At 52.9% G+C, this 21,131-nt stretch overlaps 1 protein-coding gene across 2 annotated transcripts in view; it reads left to right on the plus strand.

Annotated features, from left to right (window-relative positions):
* OGDH (oxoglutarate dehydrogenase) overlaps positions 1 to 11,098 on the plus strand; it is a 74,423-nt gene extending 63,325 nt beyond the window's left edge. For both annotated transcript variants that reach the window (XM_060107612.1, XM_060107613.1), the window contains 13 exons: positions 911 to 1,090; positions 1,430 to 1,582; positions 2,310 to 2,412; positions 2,587 to 2,715; positions 3,064 to 3,214; positions 3,455 to 3,582; positions 3,758 to 3,936; positions 4,410 to 4,481; positions 5,068 to 5,196; positions 5,806 to 5,878; positions 9,388 to 9,551; positions 9,750 to 9,904; positions 10,002 to 11,098. In XM_060107612.1, the coding sequence (XP_059963595.1) occupies positions 911 to 1,090; positions 1,430 to 1,582; positions 2,310 to 2,412; positions 2,587 to 2,715; positions 3,064 to 3,214; positions 3,455 to 3,582; positions 3,758 to 3,936; positions 4,410 to 4,481; positions 5,068 to 5,196; positions 5,806 to 5,878; positions 9,388 to 9,551; positions 9,750 to 9,904; positions 10,002 to 10,122 (1,737 nt within the window). In that variant the 3' untranslated portion in view covers positions 10,123 to 11,098. The remainder of the gene's footprint in view (positions 1 to 910; positions 1,091 to 1,429; positions 1,583 to 2,309; positions 2,413 to 2,586; positions 2,716 to 3,063; positions 3,215 to 3,454; positions 3,583 to 3,757; positions 3,937 to 4,409; positions 4,482 to 5,067; positions 5,197 to 5,805; positions 5,879 to 9,387; positions 9,552 to 9,749; positions 9,905 to 10,001) is intronic.
* Positions 11,099 to 21,131: the final 10,033 nt, after the last annotated feature.

The raw sequence follows: 21,131 nt of genomic DNA on the forward strand, positions 1-21,131 counted from the left end.
AGGTCTTAGCTGTGGCATGTGGGATCTTTTGTTGTGGCGTGCGGGCTGTTCGTTGTGGCACGCAGGCCCCTCTCTAGTTGTGGTGTGCGGGTTTTCTCTCTCTAGTTGTGGCGCGTGGGCTCTGTAGTTTGTGGCACGCAGGCTCTCTTGCTGAGGCGCGCGAGCTCAGTAGTTGTGGCTCGGGGGCTTAGTTGCCCCGTGGCACATGGGATCTTAGTTCCCCAACCAGGGAACGAACCTGCATCCCCTGCACTGGAAGGCGGATTCTTTACCACTGGACCACCAGGGAAGTCCCCATGAAAATAAATGTTAAATGCAGGTTATAAAATTACGGATGTATGATTAAGTTTTAGTACATCTAAGTGGTGAGGCCTTTAAATTTTCTTTTCAAAGAAAAAAATGCTAATGTTAGTGACCAAAGTGCAAAACTACAGAAATGATAGGATCTGAAATTTTATATTTATATTTCATGTGTATGCATGCAAAGAAAATCATCTGGAAAGGAAAACATCAAAATATTTACACTGAACCTGGTAGAATATAGTGACTTTGTTTAATTTTTCATTAAACTGTCTTCCAAACTCTGTTGAACATGTATAAATTCTGTTACCAGAATAGGAAAAAAAAAAAAACAATTAAAAAAAAATAGCCTTTGGGAACTGTCTTAGAGTAGGCCAAGGGCAGCCAAGTGACCTCCAGCAAGTGGCCTTCAGGCTCCACCCTGCCTGCCTAGCCCCGCCCTCACCCTCAGACACATACATTCCTGCCCCACCCTCGGCTCCACCCCCTGTCCTGGTTCCACCCTCCCATTGGCCTGGAGGGTGGGCCTGCTCTGGCCCGCCCCACCTCTGCCCCGCCCATGCTCAGCAGCATGCCCAAGCCCCCTGGCCAAGCTGCCTGTCCCTTGCAGATCGGCTTCACCACCGACCCACGCATGGCCCGCTCCTCACCCTACCCCACCGATGTGGCCCGAGTCGTGAATGCCCCCATTTTCCACGTGAACGCGGATGACCCGGAGGCAGTCATGTATGTGTGCAAGGTGGCAGCCGAGTGGAGAAGCACCTTCCACAAGGACGTGGTGGTGGACCTGGTGAGTGACCCTAGCCCGTATCCTGAAGAGAGGGCTCAGGGCTCCCTAGAGCCAGGGCACCTCACTGCCCCTCCTGAGGGCTCCTGCATCTTCAGCCTGGGTGACCTGACTTGGGGAAGAAGGTAGTTGGGATCCTGTCCCAAGATAGTCCCAGGTCACCCTCGTTTCATCTCATGTGACAGTCAAAGCAATTCTAGAGAGTGAAGGAGAGAGAGACAGGACCCTAATTCTAGAAGAGGTAAACTGAGGTGTCACAGAGGAGAAATGGGGCAGGTCCTCGTGGGTCCTGGGTCCCGGCCAACATGGTCCGTGATGCTGGCATCTTCTGGCTGTGTTCAGGTGTGTTACCGACGCAATGGCCACAACGAGATGGACGAGCCCATGTTCACACAGCCGCTCATGTACAAGCAGATCCGCAAGCAAAAGCCTGTGCTGCAGAAGTATGCCGAGGTGCTGGTGTCGCAGGGTGTGGTCAACCAGCCTGAGTATGAGGTGCGTCCCCGGCTCTGGTCCCAGTGGGCCTTTCCAGAGCCAAGGAGGGATAGAGAAGGCCCACCACAGGGCAAATGCTCACTTTTGCAGAGTAATTAGGATCCAAGTGAGAACATGTGAAATATTTACAACTACAGCATTTCGGTGCATAACTTCTTGGAGAGTCCAGGCTACTGAGGAGTTGTGTGAGGGAGGTGGGACCTGAGGGCACTTTGGCACAAGGCAGTGGCCTCCTTGGCTTACAGAGTCCAGTGCACAGAGGTGAGAGGACGAGAGGCTGATGAGGTATCCAACTCATAAAGGGCCTGCTGTGCCCTGGTCAGTTCTGGCTGGTTATGAGTGCGAAGGCCCATGCAGGGTGACAGAGAGAGCGGAGCAGGGCTGCGTATGAGCAAGCTGAGTCAGAAGTATTGGAGGATCAGGGGCTGTGCTCGGAGCCATGAGAACTCGTCAGAAAGAATATGGCGACAGGGTGGGCAGGGACAGGGCTCCAACTTAGAGCAGGATCTGCAGCCAGCAACTGTGGAGAAGCAGCTACGGGAATGAAAGCAATAAAACAGAAGCTTCCCGCAGACCTCAGGGCTGATGCGTGTTGGGAGGACAAGGCTTGGAGGCCAGTGGAGTCTGAGGGACTCTGCACTCAGGAAGCGCAGGCGCACACTGGCCGTGTGGCTGGCGTGCCCTGTGCAGAGCGGCCCTGATGGCTGTGTCGGGCCCGACCCTCCAGGAGGAGATCTCCAAGTATGACAAGATCTGTGAGGAGGCCTTCACCAGGTCCAAGGACGAGAAGATCTTGCACATCAAGCACTGGCTGGACTCCCCCTGGCCTGGTGAGTGAGGAACGCCACCAGTGAGCCCCGTCCCCCCTCCACAACACCCTGTGGGCCCTGGACTCAGACCCCTGACTTCGGCTCTCGGTCCTGGCCACCGCTCCACAGCATCTCGCGTGTCCACGGCTCCTTGAGGAGTGGCACCTGTGTGTCAGCTTGCCCCTTCCCTGCTAGGCTTCTTCACCCTGGACGGGCAGCCCAGGAGCATGACCTGCCCCTCCACGGGCCTGACGGAGGATATTCTCACGCACATTGGGAACGTGGCCAGCTCCGTGCCTGTGGAGAACTTCACCATTCACGGAGGTAAGGGCGCCACCCGGGCCTTTGGGAGTGTTGGGCCGAGTCCAGTGCCAACTGTGTCCCAGCATGAGACCAGTCCTCGCCCACCTTAGGTCCCTGCTTAGTTCAAGGCCGGGGTGGCTGGATGAGGGAAGCCCTCGCCTCACCTCACCCCTGCCCCGGCGAGGTCCTCAGCCAGCGGAGCAGTGGAGGAAGGGACGGGATGTCACAGCCTCTCTGACCTGGTCTCCACTCAGCTCCCTTCCCCACTCTCCCGGTGAGTCAGGACTCCCAAAAGCTGGGACCGAAGGAAGCTCAGCTCTTGGCCCGAGAGGGTGTGCCGGGCGGCTGGTGAGCACCCTGTCTCTGCAGGGCTGAGCCGGATCCTGAAGACCCGTGGGGAGCTGGTGAAGAACAGGACCGTGGACTGGGCTCTGGCAGAGTACATGGCTTTTGGCTCCCTCCTGAAGGAGGGCATCCATATCCGGCTGAGCGGCCAGGATGTGGAGCGGGGCACTTTTAGGTAATGGTCTCTGTGTTCTTGTGGGCCCTTCAAAGCATGGGAGATGGAAAGGAAGGGCTCTGGAGTTCCTGTCCCAGAAGAAAATCCCTGCCAGGAGACAGTCATTAGATGCCATTGCTCAGACCCAGAAGCACCCTTTCCCTGCTCTGATTAGACGCTTCTGTTAAGAACGGGGCTTTGTGCTCCCGCGGCAGTGCACGGGGCTGGCTTCTGCTGCTAATCTGTGCTGTTCTCCCTCAGCCATCGCCACCACGTGCTGCATGACCAGAACGTGGACAAGAGAACCTGCATCCCCATGAACCACCTCTGGCCCAACCAGGCCCCCTACACCGTGTGCAACAGCTCGCTGTCCGAGTACGGGGTCCTGGGTGAGCACCCCAGCCTGCGAGGCCCTCCTCCCTGCCACCTCCTCTGCTGCTTCGAACCTGCCACCCCTTCCCCCTCCTCCCCTCTGCCCCACTCTCCCCCCACCGACCCCCGCAGCCCCCTTCCTGCCCACCAGCTGACTCCTGTCCGGTCTTCTCCTTCCCTCCTGCCCTGCAGGCTTTGAGCTGGGTTTTGCCATGGCCAGTCCTAACGCCCTGGTCCTCTGGGAGGCCCAGTTTGGTGACTTCCACAACACGGCCCAGTGCATCATCGACCAGTTCATCTGCCCGGGACAAGCCAAGTGGGTGCGGCAGAACGGCATCGTGCTGCTGCTTCCCCACGGCATGGAGGGCATGGTGAGGCCCCTGCCCCTTCCCGGCAGACCTAGAACGTGGGAAGGGCCTGCCTGGGACCCTGACCCCGAAACTGGCACCGTACGGGCTCTGCTGGTGTTCCCCATCTCCCTTGGAAGGCCAGAGGCAGGTCCTGCTCCGTTACTGATGAGAAGTGGCGGTGCGGACGGGGACCTCCCACGCTCCGGTGTTCCCTGTTCTCTTCCCTCCTCCTCCGCCAGGCCCTGTGGGGGGCTTGCTTAAGAATCGGGTTTGGAAACCAGGAGGAACCAGGAGTTCTGGGCCCTGTCCTGATGTGGAAACGCCCCCTCCACGCTCCATGTGCAGGAGGAGAAGGAATTAAACCGCCAGCAGTAAAGAGACAGTTTGGTGTTTTTCAGACCAAAATGAGCAAGTTGGTTAAGGAAGAGATGTACTGAATGCAACGGTCAGCATGGGGGAAGCTCCTGATCTGTAACTTGTGTGTCTGGTTCCAGGGTCCGGAACATTCCTCCGCCAGGCCGGAGCGGTTCCTGCAGATGTGCAATGATGACCCAGACGTGCTGCCGGTGAGTGGTGCACCTGGGCGTCTGTGGGCAACTCTGAAGGCACGACTGCTCTGTGCCTCTCAGGAGTCGCAGGTGGGCCCTGAGCCTGCTGGTCTCCACAAAGTGAGAGGCCTTTTTAGAGCACAGAAGACAGGGCCGGGCTGCCTCCTGTCGCCCCTGCTGCCGTAGAAAGCAGAGGCGCTGAAAGCTACAGCAGAACCTTCTAGGAGTGATACTGCCTGTACTTTGATTCAGGCAAACAGTTGAGAGGAAAGAACTCTGGGGTGATTCTAGTGAAACTTTAAGAGCTAAAAGGAAATTTGGGGGGTTCTGTTTCTAAGGAACATCAGAATTGGTTTTAGGTAGAACCTGTGTCTGTCCCAGGCCAGGCAGTAGTTTTCAGAGAAATAGGGATTACATGGGACTGAGAATCCCATTCAGAGCGTGGGGCTGGCTGGCTGAACTCTCGTCAGTGTCCCCTGTGTGTGCATCTTTGGAGGAGCTGTGGCACCCTAAGACTGCGGCCGTGAGGCCCTCTGCCTTGATGCCCCCTGCGACAGGGTGCTCAGTGCCACCTGGCCTCTGGCCCTTTCCCTCCTTGCTCCAGGACCTTAAGGAAACCAACTTTGACATAAATCAGCTGTATGATTGCAACTGGGTTGTCGTCAACTGCTCCACCCCTGGCAACTTCTTCCATGTGCTGCGTCGCCAGATTCTCCTGCCCTTCCGGAAGCCGGTCAGTTGGGGGTGTCCCAGCTCAGAGAGGCCTGGCCTGAGAACTCCAGGGCCCCAGCCCAATGGGAGGATGGACTTGTGGGCGGGTGGTCATAGATGGTGCATTGAGCTTGGAGGAGAGCTGAGCCCCCGCAGGGGCCAAGGGAGCAGAGAGTCCCCAGGAAGCAGTCTCGTTGGTGAGGTGTTGAAGGGTGAGTAGGAGTGTGAGTGAAGGGTCCAAGGGGAGAATGCCCCCTGCTGCTGCTGGTCACAGTGCAGGGCCAGGCAGGCCCACGGGACAGGACAGCCCTGGCCACAGGCAAGGACGTCCAGGAAAGGCTCAGGGGTCTTCCCCAGGTATAGGGTAGGGGGCACCCAGGGCTCCGAGCAGGCTGGGACAGACCCTGGAGGAGTGGATGCCCATTGTCTCAGGGCAGAGGAGAGGGGACAAGGGGAAGCCACATCATCCTGTTTTCATTCTCTTTTCACCTCTGACCTGCGGATCCCCCTGACCGTAGAGCTGGGAGGGCAGCACGAGATGCCTGTTCTGAAGACGATGCCTGGGCAGCCCCTTGCTATCGGCCCTCCTTCTGGAATCCTTAGAACCTGAGCCTGTGCTTCTGTGTTTCAGTTAATCATCTTCACCCCCAAGTCCCTGCTGCGGCACCCTGAGGCCAGATCCAGCTTTGATGAGATGCTTCCAGGTAGGCTTGAGGGGGGTGGGCATTTGGAGGGGGTCTTCACTGCTACTCTGTGGGGGGCTTATACTTGTCAGTCTCACTCTGGTCCTTGCCACATTTTTTGGTTGTTGGGTAAAGACCACTGAACACGACAGCCTGGACGTCAGAGCTCATGTGCAAATTGGTCAAACAGCATGTCTCGCGTCCCACTGAGGTCTGTGGCCTCTGCCTGGGTGCACCCCCCCAGGACTCTTTCAGAGGCAGTGAAGTGAGTCTGATGTTAGAGTTCACGCTGCTGCCTGGGCACTGCTCCTGGGGGGCTGATGGCAGCTCACCGCCAGGGACAGAGGAGAAGCAGCGGTGGGTAGGGCCTGCCACATAACATGGCAGCTTAGTGGTGTGAGGTGAGGCCCACAGCATTGAGATTTCCCTCTGGACAGCAGATATCAGGTGGCTGATACAGCACACAGTGGCCCCGCACATCCCTGGGCTTACAGGGCCAGAGGAGCCCACTTGCTCCCAGCCATGGAGCCCCCTTTAATCTTTGGTCAAGGTAAATCCCTTCTTTGTTTTTTTTCCCATATTTTTTTATTATGGTGAAATATACATAATATAAAATTTACCATCTTAGCCATTTTTAAGTGTACAGTTCAGTGGCATTAATAAACACATTCACGTCACTGTGCAACCATCAACCCCATCCATCTCCAGAACTTTTTTCACCTTCCCAAACAAACTCTGCACCCATTGAAGAACTCCCCCATCACCACTCCTTCCCCAGCCCCTGGCACCCACCGTTCTGCTTTCTGTCTCTGTGGGTTTGGCTCCTCTAGGAACTGCATGTGAGTGGGATCATACAGTATGTGTCTTTATGTGACGGGCTTATTTCACTCAGCACAGTACCCTCAAGGTTCATCCATGTTGTAGCAGGTGTCAGAATTTCCTTCTTTTCTAAGGCTGAATAATGTTATATTGTATTTATATACCACTTTTTGTTTATCTATTCATCTGTCAGTGGACACTTGGGTTACCTCCACGTTTTAGCCATTGGGAATAATGCTGCTATGAACATGGGTGTACAAATCTCTCTTCAAGACCCTGCTTTCAATTCCTTTGGGTATATACCAAGAAGCAGATTGCTGGGTCATATGGTAATTCTTCAGGCATACCATACCGTTTTCCATAGTGGTTCACAGCAATACACAAGGGTTCCAGTTTCTCTACATTCTTGCCAACACTACTGTTTTCTGTTTTTGTTTTCTTGGTTTTTGTTTTTGTTTCATAATAGCCATCCTAGTGACCATGAAGTAGTATCTCATCGCAGTTTTTTTTTTTTCCTTTTTTTTTTTTTTTTTTTTTTTTTTTGCGTTACGCGGGCCTCTCACTGTTGTGGCCTCTCCCGTTGTGGAGCACAGGCTCCGGACGCGCAGGCTCAGTGGCCATGGCTCACGGGCCCAGCCGCTCCGCGGCATGAACCCGTGTCCCCTGCATCGGCAGGCGGACTCTCTACCACTGCACCACCAGGGAAGCCCCTCATCACAGTTTTGATTTTTGCTAACCTAATGGTTAGTGATGTTGAGCATCTTTTCATGTGCTTATTGGCCATCTGTATGTTATCTCTGGAAAAATGTTTAAGCCCTTGCCCATTTTTTAATTGGGTTGTTGGTTTTGTTGTTGGGTTGTAAGATTTCTCTCTTATTTACTGGATATCGATACCTTATCAGATATGTGACTTGCAAATATTTTCTTCCAACTGTGTATAGTCTTTTCTTTCCAGGCCTGTTTGTTTGTTTGTTTGTTTGTTTGCTGCACTGCACGGCATGTGGAATCCTGGTTCCCCAACCAGGGATCGAACCTGTGCCCCATGCATTGGGAGTGTGGAGTCTTAACCACTGGACCACCAGGGAAGTCCCTGTGTGTTTTCTTTGGATGCACAAAATTTTTAAATTTTCATGAAGTCCACTTTTTCTCTTTTTTTTGTTGTTGTCTGTGCCTTTGGAGTCACATCTAAGAAATCACTGCCAAATTCAATGTCATGAAGCTTTTTTTTTTTAAATAAATTGATTTATTTATTTAGTTTTGGCTGCATTGGGTCTTCGTTGCTGCGCGCAGACTTTCTCTAGTTGCAGCGAGCGGGGGCTACTCTTCGTTGTGGTGCGTGGGCTTCTTATTGTGGTGGCTTCTCTTATTGTAGAGCACAGGCTTTAGGCACATGGGCTTCAGTAGTTGTGGCGCATGGGCTTAATAGTTGTGACGCACGGGTTCTAGAGCGCAGGCTCAGTAGTTGTGGCACATGGGCTTAGTTGGTCCGCAGCATGTGGAATCTTCCAGGGATCAAACCCCTGTCCCCTGCATTGGCAGGCAGATTCTTAACCACTGTGCCACCAGGGAAGTCCCTGTCATTGGGATTTTGGTAAGGATTGCGTTGAATCTGTAGATTGCTTTGATGATGTTAACATCATGGCAACATTAAGTCTCCCAATCCATGAACATGGATGACTTTCCATTTATTGGTATCTTCTTTAATTTCTCTCAGTAATGTTCTGTAGTTTTCAGTGTACAAGTCTTTCATTTTCTTGGTTAAGTTTATTCCTAAGTAATTTTATTTATTTGATGCTGTTTTGAATGGGATTTTTTTTCCTTAACTTTCGGATTGTTCATAGAAATACAACTGAATTCTGAGTGTTGATTTTCTATCCTGTAACTTTGCTGAATTCATTTATTAGTTCTAACAGGGTTTTTTTGTATGTGGAATCTTTAGGGTTTTCTACATGTAAAACAAACAGATTATTTTATTTGTTCCTTTCCAATTTAGATACTTCTTAGTTTTTTTGTTGTTGGTTTTTTTTTTTTGCCTAATTGCTCTGGCTAGAAATTCCAGTGCTATGTTGAATAGAAGTGGTTAGAACGGACATCCTTGCCTTGTTTGTGTCTTAGGAAAATGCTTTTGGTCTTTCACCATTGAGTATGATGTTCGCAGTGGGTTTCTCATACCTGGCCTTTCTCATGTGAAGGTAGTTTCCTTCTAATCCTAGCATTTGCGTGTGTACGTGAACGTGAGCATGTTGTGTGTTGCTTATGTGTCACTAAGGGAACCCCTCATTTTGAATGCAGCTTCCTGAAGTCGGCCTTGTTCGCAGGGGAATGGTCCCGGCCGTGAGCATCTGAGTATTTGCTCTAGTTTCCAGTGTGGAAAGTTTTAGTATTTGTAAACTCATGAGGAGTCTGAGCAGAGTGGTCATGGGATGGTCTTCTAGACCTAGTTGTCCCTGAAGTCTGAGACAGGTCGTTCTGAAGAATGAACTGATGTCACTTGCTCTCCAAGGCTGGCCTTGCCTACTGTGCCTTTTAGGCTCTCTCAGTGTGGATTAATGCAAGGGCATCACAGGCTGGCGAGAGGGGGAGAGCCCTAACCCTCAGAAACGAAATGTTCTGCTGTAAGTTGTGGTACAGCCGCACCTCGTGGAGGGAGGGCCCTGGACACCCTCAGCTAAGCCCTGAGCAAACCCCCAGCTGTGGGGATTCTCTTGTAGGTACCCACTTCCAGCGGGTGATCCCAGAAGATGGCCCTGCAGCCCAAAACCCAGAAAACGTCAAGAGACTTCTCTTCTGTACCGGCAAAGTGTACTATGATCTTACCCGAGAGCGCAAAGCGCGGGATATGGCAGAGCAAGTGGCCATCACGAGGATCGAGCAGGTGAGGGCAGGTGGTGCCCAGGCCGGTCCTGGCGTTCCTCCTCTGGGTGTCTGGACCCCAGAGCTTTCCCAGAGTTTCCAGAACATCCTTTAGGGGTCGCTGAGCTCCTCACCTGGGACACCAGCCCCTCTAGGACACCAGCCTCGCCCGGTACTCTGAGCACCTTCTCCTGACGGGAGCGCCTCTCTCTCTCCCCAGCTGTCGCCCTTCCCCTTCGACCTCCTGCTGCAGGAGGTGCAGAAGTACCCCAGCGCCGAGCTGGCCTGGTGCCAGGAGGAGCACAAGAACCAAGGCTACTACGACTACGTGAAGCCCAGGCTGCGGACCACCATCAACCGCGCCAAGCCTGTGTGGTAAGGCCGCGGGCAGTCGGCGGGGGCCCGGGGAGGGCAGGGAGGCCCGGGCCCCTCGGTGGCCTTCGCCATCAGTGCTCACTGTCGCTCCCCTCAGGTACGCCGGCCGGGACCCAGCGGCGGCTCCAGCCACCGGCAACAAGAAGACCCACCTCACGGAGCTGCAGCGCCTCCTGGACACGGCCTTCGACCTGGATGCCTTCAAGAAGTTCTCGTAGATGCTGCCTGGGCTGCTCAGGCCGCCCTCCACCTCACGACCACCCCTTGCTTCTCCACTAAAGAATAGTGCTCCGCGCTGCCCACACCAGTGCCCGTCCCTGCACCACACACGCCCCCTCGCTCACGCAGGAATTAGGCTGCTCCCCCCCCGCCACGTGCTCAGCTGCCCCCCAGGCCAGGTGCTCCCCAGGCTCTGTGACCTCTGTCCAGCTGAGCAGCCTTCAGGGAGGCAGTGAAGAGCGGGGGGAGGAGAGGCAGCCCCTGCAGGAGTCCTGGGAGGGTCACATCTGCCCTCCCCCCCGGATCACCCCCAGGACCCACCCCATGTGGCACACCCTTGTGCTGGCAGTCCTTGTCACCCAGCAGGGTGGCTTCCTGTCTTCAGGCTGAGCTCCAGGCCCCTCGGAGGAGCCACCACTGTCAGAGGCGTTGTGGGGTGGGAGGGCTGTGTCAGGACCCTCACCGTGCAGTGAGCAGAGGGCGCTGCCGAGGGCTGGCTGGTGGGAGACGGCCCGAGACTGACCTGCACAGAGAGGGCGGGTCCGCTCTCTTCAGCGTCTACTTCCTCCCCGCGAGAGGGTCCCTGGCCGTGCACAGGGGCCGTGCACACTCCACCCGCCTGGGGCTGGGTGGCACCCGGGTCCGTGGGGTGTGCGTGGCGGGAAGCGCCACTCGGAGCTCTAGGGCCGGGGCGCAGGCTGCTCATCTGGGTCCTGCCCTCCCTTAACCTCCAGTTCCACCTCCTTTCCTCTTTCCTTCTACACGATGGAGACTCCGAAGCATCCTTCTCTCTGCTGTGCCAAAGCTGGTCCGAAGGGGGAGAGGAGGGGCAGGAGTGAGGGGCGGCACTGGGCGGGGGGCCAGCTCCCCTGACCTGTCACAGGGACAGATCTGATTTATTTATTTTGGTTAAAAAAACAATAACGAAAACAACTGCATTGTATTTGGCTTGACCCATAAACTAAGTTATCCTTGGGCCTGTGTGGTGTCATTCTTTCTGCTCCGCCCCAGGCGTCTCCGCCCTGCGTGCGCAGGGCAGCACAGGGGTGGCGGAGCCGCTGTCCTCCCTCTGGCCTGGCCTCACCGTCATCATTGTTGCAGACTGTGTTGGACACACCCTGGTTTCTGAGTGTCCCCTGCTCCCAGGTCCCCCAACACTCCACCTAAAAAAGTACTCTGCAGTTTGTGCTTCAGCCAGCGTGCGTGGTGGGCTCGCCCTGGGTCGTTGTTAGCAGCCTCCAGAAGCCCAAGCAGCTCATTGGACCTCTGGAGGGGAGCCGGCCATGCCAGCCGAGCCCTTATGAGGCCGTGTCCCCTCTTGACAAGAGCACCACTGCCTTCAGCCCACAGCACGCCAGCCTTGGTTTTCTGGGGGCGTGGAGAGGTCCCAGCACTGAAAAAGAGCTCAGGGAAAGGCCTGGATGTGGACATGGGGGTACCCTCCAGCAGTGGGGCCCCCTGCTGTTCACCCCATCCTTTGGGCCACACCCGGGTCCCTTGTCCTTGAAGGCTTTTCAGAATGTCTTCATTTTGTCCTGTGGCTTGCCCAAGAGTCTTCCGGGCCTGGCATGCCTTGGCAGGTAGTGGCAGGGGAAAGGCTGTCACCTGCCCCTGTGCTTCTGTGTGTGCTCCAAAACCAGCACCCTGTCCCCGTGTCTGATGCGGTCAGCCAGGCAGATTAGAGCTAAAAGGCAAAAAATGAGTCAGGAGCCCCTTTCCCTGGAGAGAATGCTGGTGCTCTAAGGGGGCAGCTGTCCCCGTCCTGCACTCCGTGTGGTGAGTTAGGCTTCCACTCTTACTCCAAGGCAGAGCACATAGGGGTGAGACACGAGATGGCAGCTGGGCCCTCGCCTCTTGCTGCTTCTAATCTGGTCGGTGGGTACAGGGGAGCCAGGAGCCCAAGGGGGTCTGGGCCCTTCCTGGTGGGGTACCTGAGGGAGTCCAGGGCTCCCAGGAGCCACCACCACTGGCCCATCTGCAGGAGCCGAGGCAAGGGACAGGGCGAGGGACTCAGGCCTCTCCCACTCCCACAGCTCTGCGTGGGTCTGCAGATGAGGGGCAGTCAGGCCACGCTGGGCCACCCGCTAGACAAACGCTTCTCTGGTCAGCTCTGTTCTGCTACGGTTCTCAGTCGCCCCTTTCCTAAAACTGGAAAAGAGCAATGGTGAGAAGGAAGAAGCCTCACAGTCTAGGACAGCAGCCTATATGCTTAGACTTCCAGAGGACCCGGACCAGTGTGTGAGAGCATGCATGTGTGTGCATGTCAGTGTGTGCACGTGCATGTGTGTGTGTGCACAAGAGTGCCTGGGCCACTTGATGTGAATTCCTGGCCTTTCTGGATATTAAAGGCCCATCTGACAGCCGCACCTGTGAAAGTGTAGGAAGAGGGTCAGCCTGCCGCACAGGAGGGGCTCTCCCCGGGAGCGGCCCCCAGGACAGATGGGCCTGGGGGTGCTGGGGGGGCGGGGAGGGACTCGGGATGAGGCACAGGTGAGGCTGAGGCCTTACCCATAGTTCACCCTTGATGTGGCAAGTGTCCACCCACTGGGGTGATTTTATCTCCAGTGGAAATGGAGTTGGAATCAGTGTCAAACCTGTTTCTGCCCTCAATTAGGTGGGGCAGTGAGCTGCCCAGTAGGGTAGTATTCACCTGGGACCGGACTACAGAGCTAACCACACCTCTCAGATTTCCCCCAGCTCTCTTGTGCCCTGGGAGTCCCAGCTGCCACACCCAGCTCATGGCATCCCGAAAGGAATGGGGTCCAGGTCCCCTCCAGCAGGGCTGCTCTGCCCCTCCCCGTGCAGCCTCACCCCCAGGACTTCACCCCTGCACTGTAGTCTACCCTCCCCCACGCCCTCACCTCCCCCAGAGCCTCACTCCCACCAGGGCAGACCCCTTCCCCGCAGCCCCATCACCTCCCCCCAGGATCTCAACTCCCTCTTGGCCCTTTTTTTTTTTTTTTTTTGCAGTACGTGGGCCTCTCACTGTTGTGGCCCCTCCTGCTGCGGAGCACAGGCTCCAGACGCGCAGGCTCAGTGGCCATGGCTCACGGGCCCAGCCGCTCCGCGGCATGTGGGATCTTCCCGGACCGGGATACGAACCCATGTCCCCTGCATCGGCAGGCAGACTCTCAACCACTGCACCACCAGGGAAGCCCCTGTTTGTTTTTTATGTACATATAATTTGTGTGAAAAGTAGTATGAACGTAGTACAGTACTGTATAGCCGATTGTGTTAGTTGGGTACCTAGGCTAACTTTCTTGGACTTACGAACAGATTGGACTTAACAAACATGCTCTTGGAACACAACTCATTCGTATGTAGGGGACTTATCGTACCACAAACCAGGGCAGGGAAAAACAGGAACTCAGTGTCTCACAGTCTGGAAGGCAAAGTCTGAAAGCAATGTGCTGGCAGGGCTGCACTACCTCTGGAGGCTCTAAGGCAAGATTTTCAGCTTCCAGGTTGGTGGCCTCATGACTCCAGTCTCAGCTCTGTGGTCACATTGCTGTCTGTGTCTGTGTCTCTAAACTCCCCCGGCCTCTCTCTGATGCTTTCAGGGATCACCTGGCTAATGCAGGATATACTTCTCTCACAACTTACACCTATTGCCATATGAGGTGGTATTCACAGGGACTAGGATGTTGACATGTCTTTGGGGGCCACCATTCCACCCACTGCATGGAGCTACATCCAAGGACAAGAAGGGGGTACGATAAGCAGATGAGGTAGGGGGTCCTGGAGAAAAAGAACCAGGCATTGGACTTCCCTGGTGGCATAGTGGTTAAGAATCGCCTGCCGGGCCTCCCTGGTGGCGCAAGTGGTTGAGAGTCCGCCTGCCGATGCAGGGGATACGGGTTCGTGCCCCGGTCTGGGAGGATCCCATATGCCGCGGAGCGGCTGGGCCCGTGAGCCATGGCCGCTGAGCCTGCGCGTCCGGAGCCTGTGCTCCGCAACGGGGGAGGCCACAACAGTGAGAGGCCCGCATACCGCAAAAAAAAAAAAAAAAAAAAGAATCGCCTGCCGATGCCGGGGACAAGGGTTCGAGCCCTGGTCCAGGAAGATCCCACATGCCATGGAGCAACTAAGCCCGTGCGCCACAAGTACTGAGCCTATGCTCTAGAGCCTGCGAGCCACAACTACTGAGCCCGTGAGCCACAACTACTGAGCCCGTGAGCCACAATTACTGAAGCCCGCATGCCTAGAGTCCGTGCTCCGCAACAAGAGAAGCCACGGCAATGAGAAGTCTGTGCAGCACACCGAAGAGTAGTCCCCGCTCGCCGCAACTAGAGAAAGCCCGCGTGCAGCAATGAGGACTCAATGCAGCCAAAAATAAATAAATAAATACATTAAACATTTAAAAAAAGAAAAAAAAAGAGCCAGGCATGGCTTTCTTGACATAAGAGAAGCAATTTTTTTTACTTTAGCCATTTTGTGATCTAAGCCTGGCCACAGAGCTTGCCCTTAAACACTTCTCAGTAATAATGATCTTAAGGGAAAAAAAGATCAAACTGTTATCAGGCAAGAGAAGTAACAATAGCAAAGATAACAAATCACCTGTTATCCAGACTCCCGGTTCTGCCTCTTTAGTAAAGACTGGCCTAAAGCACCTTCTTGAGCCATTTTGGGATTTTTTAAATTTTTTTGCGATACGCGGGCCTCTCACTGTTGTGGCCTCTCCCATTGCTAGAGCACAGGCTCCGGACGCGCAGGCTCAGCGGCCATGGCTCACGGGCCCAGCCGCTCCGCGGCATGTGGGATCTTCCCGGACCGGGGCACGAACCTGTGTCTCCCGCATCGGCAGGCGGACTCTCAACCACTGCGCCACCAGGGAAGCCCTTCTTGAGCCATTTTGCAGAATTTAAGCCCCCCTCAGGTGCTCAACCACTAGATCAACAGGACCCTAAGGTTAATGATGACGTTGACGTCTTCTGACCCTCGTGACTTCAATCAAGTAAAGCTTGTACTCTCTCCACTACCCAAGCCGCTACATGAACATGCATGTACTCTTAGCTTAAAACTTCCCCAGTTTTGCTTTTCGGGGAGAAACTGTGTATGGTCAAGCCACTCAGGGTGGCTGTTCTCTTGCTCTCTGTCCATCCGCTGCTCGACCAGTGCCTGCTTCACCTACATGCTGCTACAGGACTGACCCTACTTGCTCCAAACCCCAGCTAAAGATTGTTCTAATCAAAGGGGCTGTGAGGGGCGTGCCCCTCTGCTGGTTTCCCTGGTAACCGATGAGCCAATCTGACTCATCAATTCCCCCTGTAACTGACAACCTCCCCCGCCCCCGTCCACCTCCAGAGCGTCGACTTCCGCCAAGTCCAGCAGGCCCGGGGGTGGTGGGGGAGTCGCTCCAGGACCTTGCTCTAGAACTGTAAGCTCCCCCGTCCGTTAAACCATTGATGTCTCTGTGCCTGACTCTGGGCCCTTTCTCAGGTCTTGAAGCTGAACAGGTACAGGCCTCGCAGGCCTGTGGGATGTAGCCCCACATATATATTCCTTGAGGAGGAACCAGGACTCTGTTTTTGATCACTGAACTATTGTTTCTTGATTGCTTCTCCCTTGTTCCTACACTCCCTCACTATCCTTAAGGTTTTTAATTACTGAGACCTGTTCAAGACCAAGCATTCTAGTCTGGCTTAGATCACAAAATGGCTTAGACCAGAAACGTCTTCTCTTATGTCAAGAAAGCCGTGCCTGGGCTTCCCTGGTGGCGCCGTGGTTGAGAGTCCGTCTGCTGATGCAGGAGACACGGGTTCGTGCCCCGGTCCGGGAAGATCCCACATGCCGCGGAGCGGCTGGGTCCGTGAGCCACGGCCACTGAGCCTGCGCGTCCGGAGCCTGTGCTCCGCAACGGGAGAGGGCACAACAGTGAGAGGCCCGCGTACCGCAAAAAAAAAGAAAGCCGTGCCTAGTTCTCTTCCTCTGGGACGCCCTAACCTATCTGCTTACGTGGAGAGTCTGACAGTAGATCCTGGCTGTGGTCTCCCCTCAACCGATGAGTCAGAACTCTCAAAACACGATATTCGTGCTCTACCCTGCTTGATTGGTTTCACTTTCCTATTGCCTATAAGGAAAATCATGAAACGCCTATCAAATAAAGTAGGCAGTCATCAAGAGTATTTTAAAGAATTTTAAATAGTTTTTACCAAATCTACAAATAATGCATCCATCCTTACTCACAGTTTGGCTCATTCCTTCTTATCATTTTTTTTTTTTTTTTTTTTGCGGTACGCGGGCCTCTCACTGTTGTGGCCTCTCCCATTGCAGAGCACAGGCTCCAGACGCTCAGGCTTAGCGGCCATGGCTCACGGGCCTAGCCGCTCTGCGGCATGTGGGATCTTCCCGGACCGGGGTACGAACCCATGTCCCCTGCATCGGCAGGCGGACTCTCAACCACTGCGCCACCAGGGAAGCCCCCTATTATTTTTTAATGCCTTTAAAAATACTTTTTTTTAGATTTCCCAGCTAACGCTTTGACACATTCCTTTATTTCTATCTACACACGCTTAGCTGTTTTGGTTTAATCATGTGAACTTTAGTTGCTGACCTCATGACCCTTCACCCTAAATATTTCTCCTTGACAGTCTCCTAAGAAGAAAGGCATTTTCCAAGCCCACAAGGCAGCCATCACTCTCGGGGAACTTCATATCCATTCAGTGCTATTATCTCACCTCTGGCCCTTATTCAAATTTCCCTAAGTGTCCCAATAATGTCTTTTTTTTTTTTTTTACGCTTTTCTCTCTTTTAAAAAATCTATTTATTTTTGGCTGTGTTGGGTCTTCGTTGCTGCGTGTGGGCTTTCTCTAGTTGCAGAGAGCAGGGGCTACTCTTCGTTGCGGTGCACAGGCTTCTCGTTGCGGTGGCTTCTCTTGTTGTGAAGCACGGGCTCTAGGTGCGCGGGCTCCAGTAGTTGTGGCTCACGGGGTTTAGAGCACAGGTTCAGTAGTTGTGGCGCACAGGCTTAGCTGCTCCGCGGCATGTGGGATCTTCCCGGACCAGGGCTCGAACCCATGTCCCCTGCATTGGCAGGTGGATTCTTAACCACTGTGCCACCAGGGAAGCCCCCCAATAATGTCTTTTTCCTCCATCCAGAGTCCAATCAAGGATCATGGCACTGCCTTTACTTCTTGGTCTTTCTGGTGTCCTTGAAATAGAGCAGGACCCCGTGGGGCCCTCTAGGGTACAAAAGCCTTTGCATGTCCCCCGTTTCTTATTTATAGGAAAAAGGCTTCAGCCTCCTAGATCTTCCCTGAGTTCCAAAGGGCAGATTCAAATAGTTACTAATTACAGGAGTGAATGAATGCAGAAACAAAGGAAAGGCAGTCAAGAAAAACTAGTGCAGCCATGGGGGAGAGTCCCGGCTCCTCCTGGGGTGGAGGGAGGGGGGATGTGCCTAGCAATCTGATACAAATCTCTGAGTTCTTCTACAGGAGCTCGGGCCCACACCCGGGCGGAGGATGGTAACTTAAGGCTGAGCACAAGTACATAGACCCCAGACTGGTTGGAACCAGAAGGCTGATGTTTCAGATTCCTGGAACACCACCCAGCTACCTCACCACTAACCAATTAGAAGAAAGTCACACACCCTTCAGCCCTCCCCCCCAAATTTTGCCTAGAAAAACTCAGCTTGCATGTTTTTTGCAATAAACTTTGCTCCAAACTCTGACTTTTTGGTTTGTTCCGCCTCACTGTGCGTTGGGCACAAGAACTTGGGTTCAACAACATCCTCTGACCTAGACCATTTCTCCAGACCTGACATTTCTTAAGAGTCCAGGTCAGTTCTGGAGGCTGACCCCTGTACGGACTAGACCAGTGGTTTTCTCATGATTCAATTCAGGCTGAACCTTTCTGGCTGGAACTTCCAAATGCAGTTTTCTGTGTCAACACCGAGCATCACACCAAGGGCATAGGATGTCAGCTGGTCCCACACTTGGTGATGCTGACTTGGTTAAGGTAGTGTCTGATCCATGTCTTTATTGTAAAGGTACCTTTCTCTACTCATAATGATTAGTGGCTTGTGGAAGACTGTCTGCTCCATAAATGTTTTTTTATCAGCTAGCATCTTACAACTTTGTATCCTATTTTTCTTTTCTTTTTTCTTTCTTTCTTTCTTTCTTTCTTTCTTTCTTTCTTTCTTTCTTTCCTTCTTTCTTTCTTTCTTTCGGCCATGATCCCACGGCATGTGGGATCTTAGTTCCCTGACCAGGGATAGAACCCATGACCCCTGCAGTGGAAGTGTGGAGTCTTAACCACCGGACCACCAGGGAAGTCCCTCTCATACCTTTAAATATTTCAAAAACGTGATTTTGGGTGCTGCATAAATTCCAGCCTATGGGGGTGTTTTACTAAACTATTACCTAGGAGAATTGAACTATTGGCTTACTAATGAATGCTCCACAACAGTGGGATTTTTGTCTGTTTTACTAGCTGCCACATTTCCAGCAATGAGAACAGTGTCTGGCAAATAGAAGCTCAACAAAAGTTTGTTGAATGAATGAATACAGCTTGTGTCTAATTTTTCAATATCATAGATAATGCCACAGCAAACATCCTTTTATATAAATCTTTGCAGCGTTTATTGTATGAGGATCACAGATAATGATAAGAAGGGAAATGTTTGTTAATAGAGTGAAAAAATAAGTATGCAAAACCACATAAAGGCTATAATCTCCAAACCACACAGATATGCAGAGTGAACCATCAGAGATAAAATAGACCAAAATAACAAGGATTCTCTCTCAACATTTGGATGGTGGAAGGTTTTGATTTGTTATGAACATTTTTCTGTATTCTCTACAATTAGAATATGTTGCAAAAAAAGTAGCAGTTTTTTCTTTTAAAAGTTCGCTTTGCAAGCCGAGAACACGTCCAACTATTGTGCTTAAGAGCCATTCATAATAACTGAAGGTCCTGGTTAAAAACCAAATTCAGGTTTAAGCCACATTAACTGCAGGAAAGAGCAGGCCCACAGAAGCCCCCAGGCTGTGCTAGGCGGGCCACATTTAGAATATTGTGTTCCCTTCTCGGTGTCACTTTTTTTTTTAATTTTTACCTTTTAAAATTATTTTTGGCTGCATTAGGTCTTAGTTGTGGCATGCGGGACCTTCATTGCAGCACGCAGGCTCTTTCTTTGTAGCATGTGGGCTCTTCGTTGTGTTGTGTGGGCTTCTCTCTACTTGTGGCATGTAGGTTTTCCTCTCTCTAGTTGTGACGGGCGGGCTCCAGAGTGCTTGGGCTCAGTAGTTGTGGCACGCCAGCTTAGTGGGATCTTAGTTCCCCGACCAGGGTTCCAACCTGCATCCCCTGCACTGGAAGGTGGATTCTTTTTTTTTTTTTTTTTAATTTATGTATTTATTTGGCTGTGCCGGGTCTTAGTTGCAGCATGCGAACTCTTAGTTGCAGCATGTGGAATCTAGTTCCCTGACCAGAGATCGAACCCAGGCCCCCTGCATTGGGAGCGCGGAGTCTTAGCCACTGGACCACCAGGGATGTCCCGGAAGGTGGATTCTTTACCACTGGACCACAGGGGATGTCCCTCAGTGTCACTTTTAAAAGGATACTGTCTAACTGTGGTGCATTTGAAGGAGAGTGGCCAATCCGTATGGGGTCTGGAAATCCTGTGGCTGTTAACACTTAAAGAACTGGGCGTGTTTGTCTTCCAACAGCAGATTCCAAGGGAGTAAGTTTCTTCTAATACCTGAAGAGCTGTCAGATACCAAAATGAGGATTCTTACTTTATACAGTTGTAGAAGGGAGATTTTAGGGGAGACTTTTTTTTTTTTTTTTTTTTTGGGCTGCATGGCTTTCAGGATCTTAGTTCCCTGACCAGGGATTGAACCTGCGACCCCTGCAGTGGAAGAGCAGAGTCTTTCATATTTATTTATTATTTATTTTTGGCTGCGTTGGGTCTTGTTGCTACATGCAGGCTTTCTCTAGTTGCGGCCAGCAGGGGCTACTCTTCATTGCGGTGCGCGGGCTTCTCATTGCAGTGACTTCTCTTGTTGCAGAGCACGGGCTCTAGGTGCGCGGGCTTCAGTCGTTGTGGTACGTGGGCTCCGTAGTTGTGGCACACGGGCTCTAGAGCGCAGGCTCCGTAGTTGTGGCGCACAGGGTTAGTTGCTCCGCGGATCTTCCTGGCCCAGGGATCAAATCCGTGTCCCCTGCATTGTCAGGCAAATTCTAATCACTGCGCCACAGGGAAGTCCTGGAAGAGTGGAGTCTTAACCACTGGACCTCCAGCGAAGTCCCCTAAGGGAGACTCTTCTAACAATCCACATAATCAAAGATGGGAGTGAGCATCAAACAGCGTCTCCCGGTGGCACTGGCAGGAGGTAACAGAGCTGACTGCAGAGTTCAAATGCAGCACCCTGGTGTGGCCACTGCTGGCCTCTTCCAGGAACCTGCCTGCAACTCCCCCAAACTCACAGCCTCTTGGAGGCAGAAGACGGTCAGGTTCCATGGGGCCTGCCTCCCCCTTCACGCTGTCTCTTCTCTGGGCCAGCTCTCTAGAGAATTCCCCCCTCCCATTTCCCAGCATTCCCATCCTCTGGTCTTGCTTTATTTTTCTTCCTAACCCTTGCCCTGATGGAAACATTGTTACCTGGTGAGTCATTTCCTTCTCTTTGTCCCTTCTAGTGGGGCCAGAGAGGACTTTCAAACGTGGTCACTGGGGCGTTCCGAGCACAGACCAGTGACTGGCACACAGCAGGCCGGCCATATTTGTTCAATGAAGTAATGGTTCTCAAAGGATACAGAGCACAGGGTACAGATAGCCTGGAGGGAAGAAATTTCAGCAATATTAAAAGTTAATTGTGGGACAAGCCACAACTACTGAAGCCCACGTGCCTAGAGCCCGTGCTCCGCAACAAGAGAAGCCCCCACTGGCCGCAACTAGAGAAAGCCCCCACTCAGCAACAAAGACCCAACACAGCCAAATAAAATAAATAAATAAATAAATGAAAAATTGTTAAAAAAAAAAAAGTTAATTGTGGGACTTCCTTGG

The sequence above is a fragment of the Mesoplodon densirostris genome, chromosome 9, assembly GCF_025265405.1.
Source record: "Mesoplodon densirostris isolate mMesDen1 chromosome 9, mMesDen1 primary haplotype, whole genome shotgun sequence".
In the NCBI taxonomy this organism is placed as follows: domain Eukaryota; kingdom Metazoa; phylum Chordata; class Mammalia; order Artiodactyla; family Ziphiidae; genus Mesoplodon; species Mesoplodon densirostris.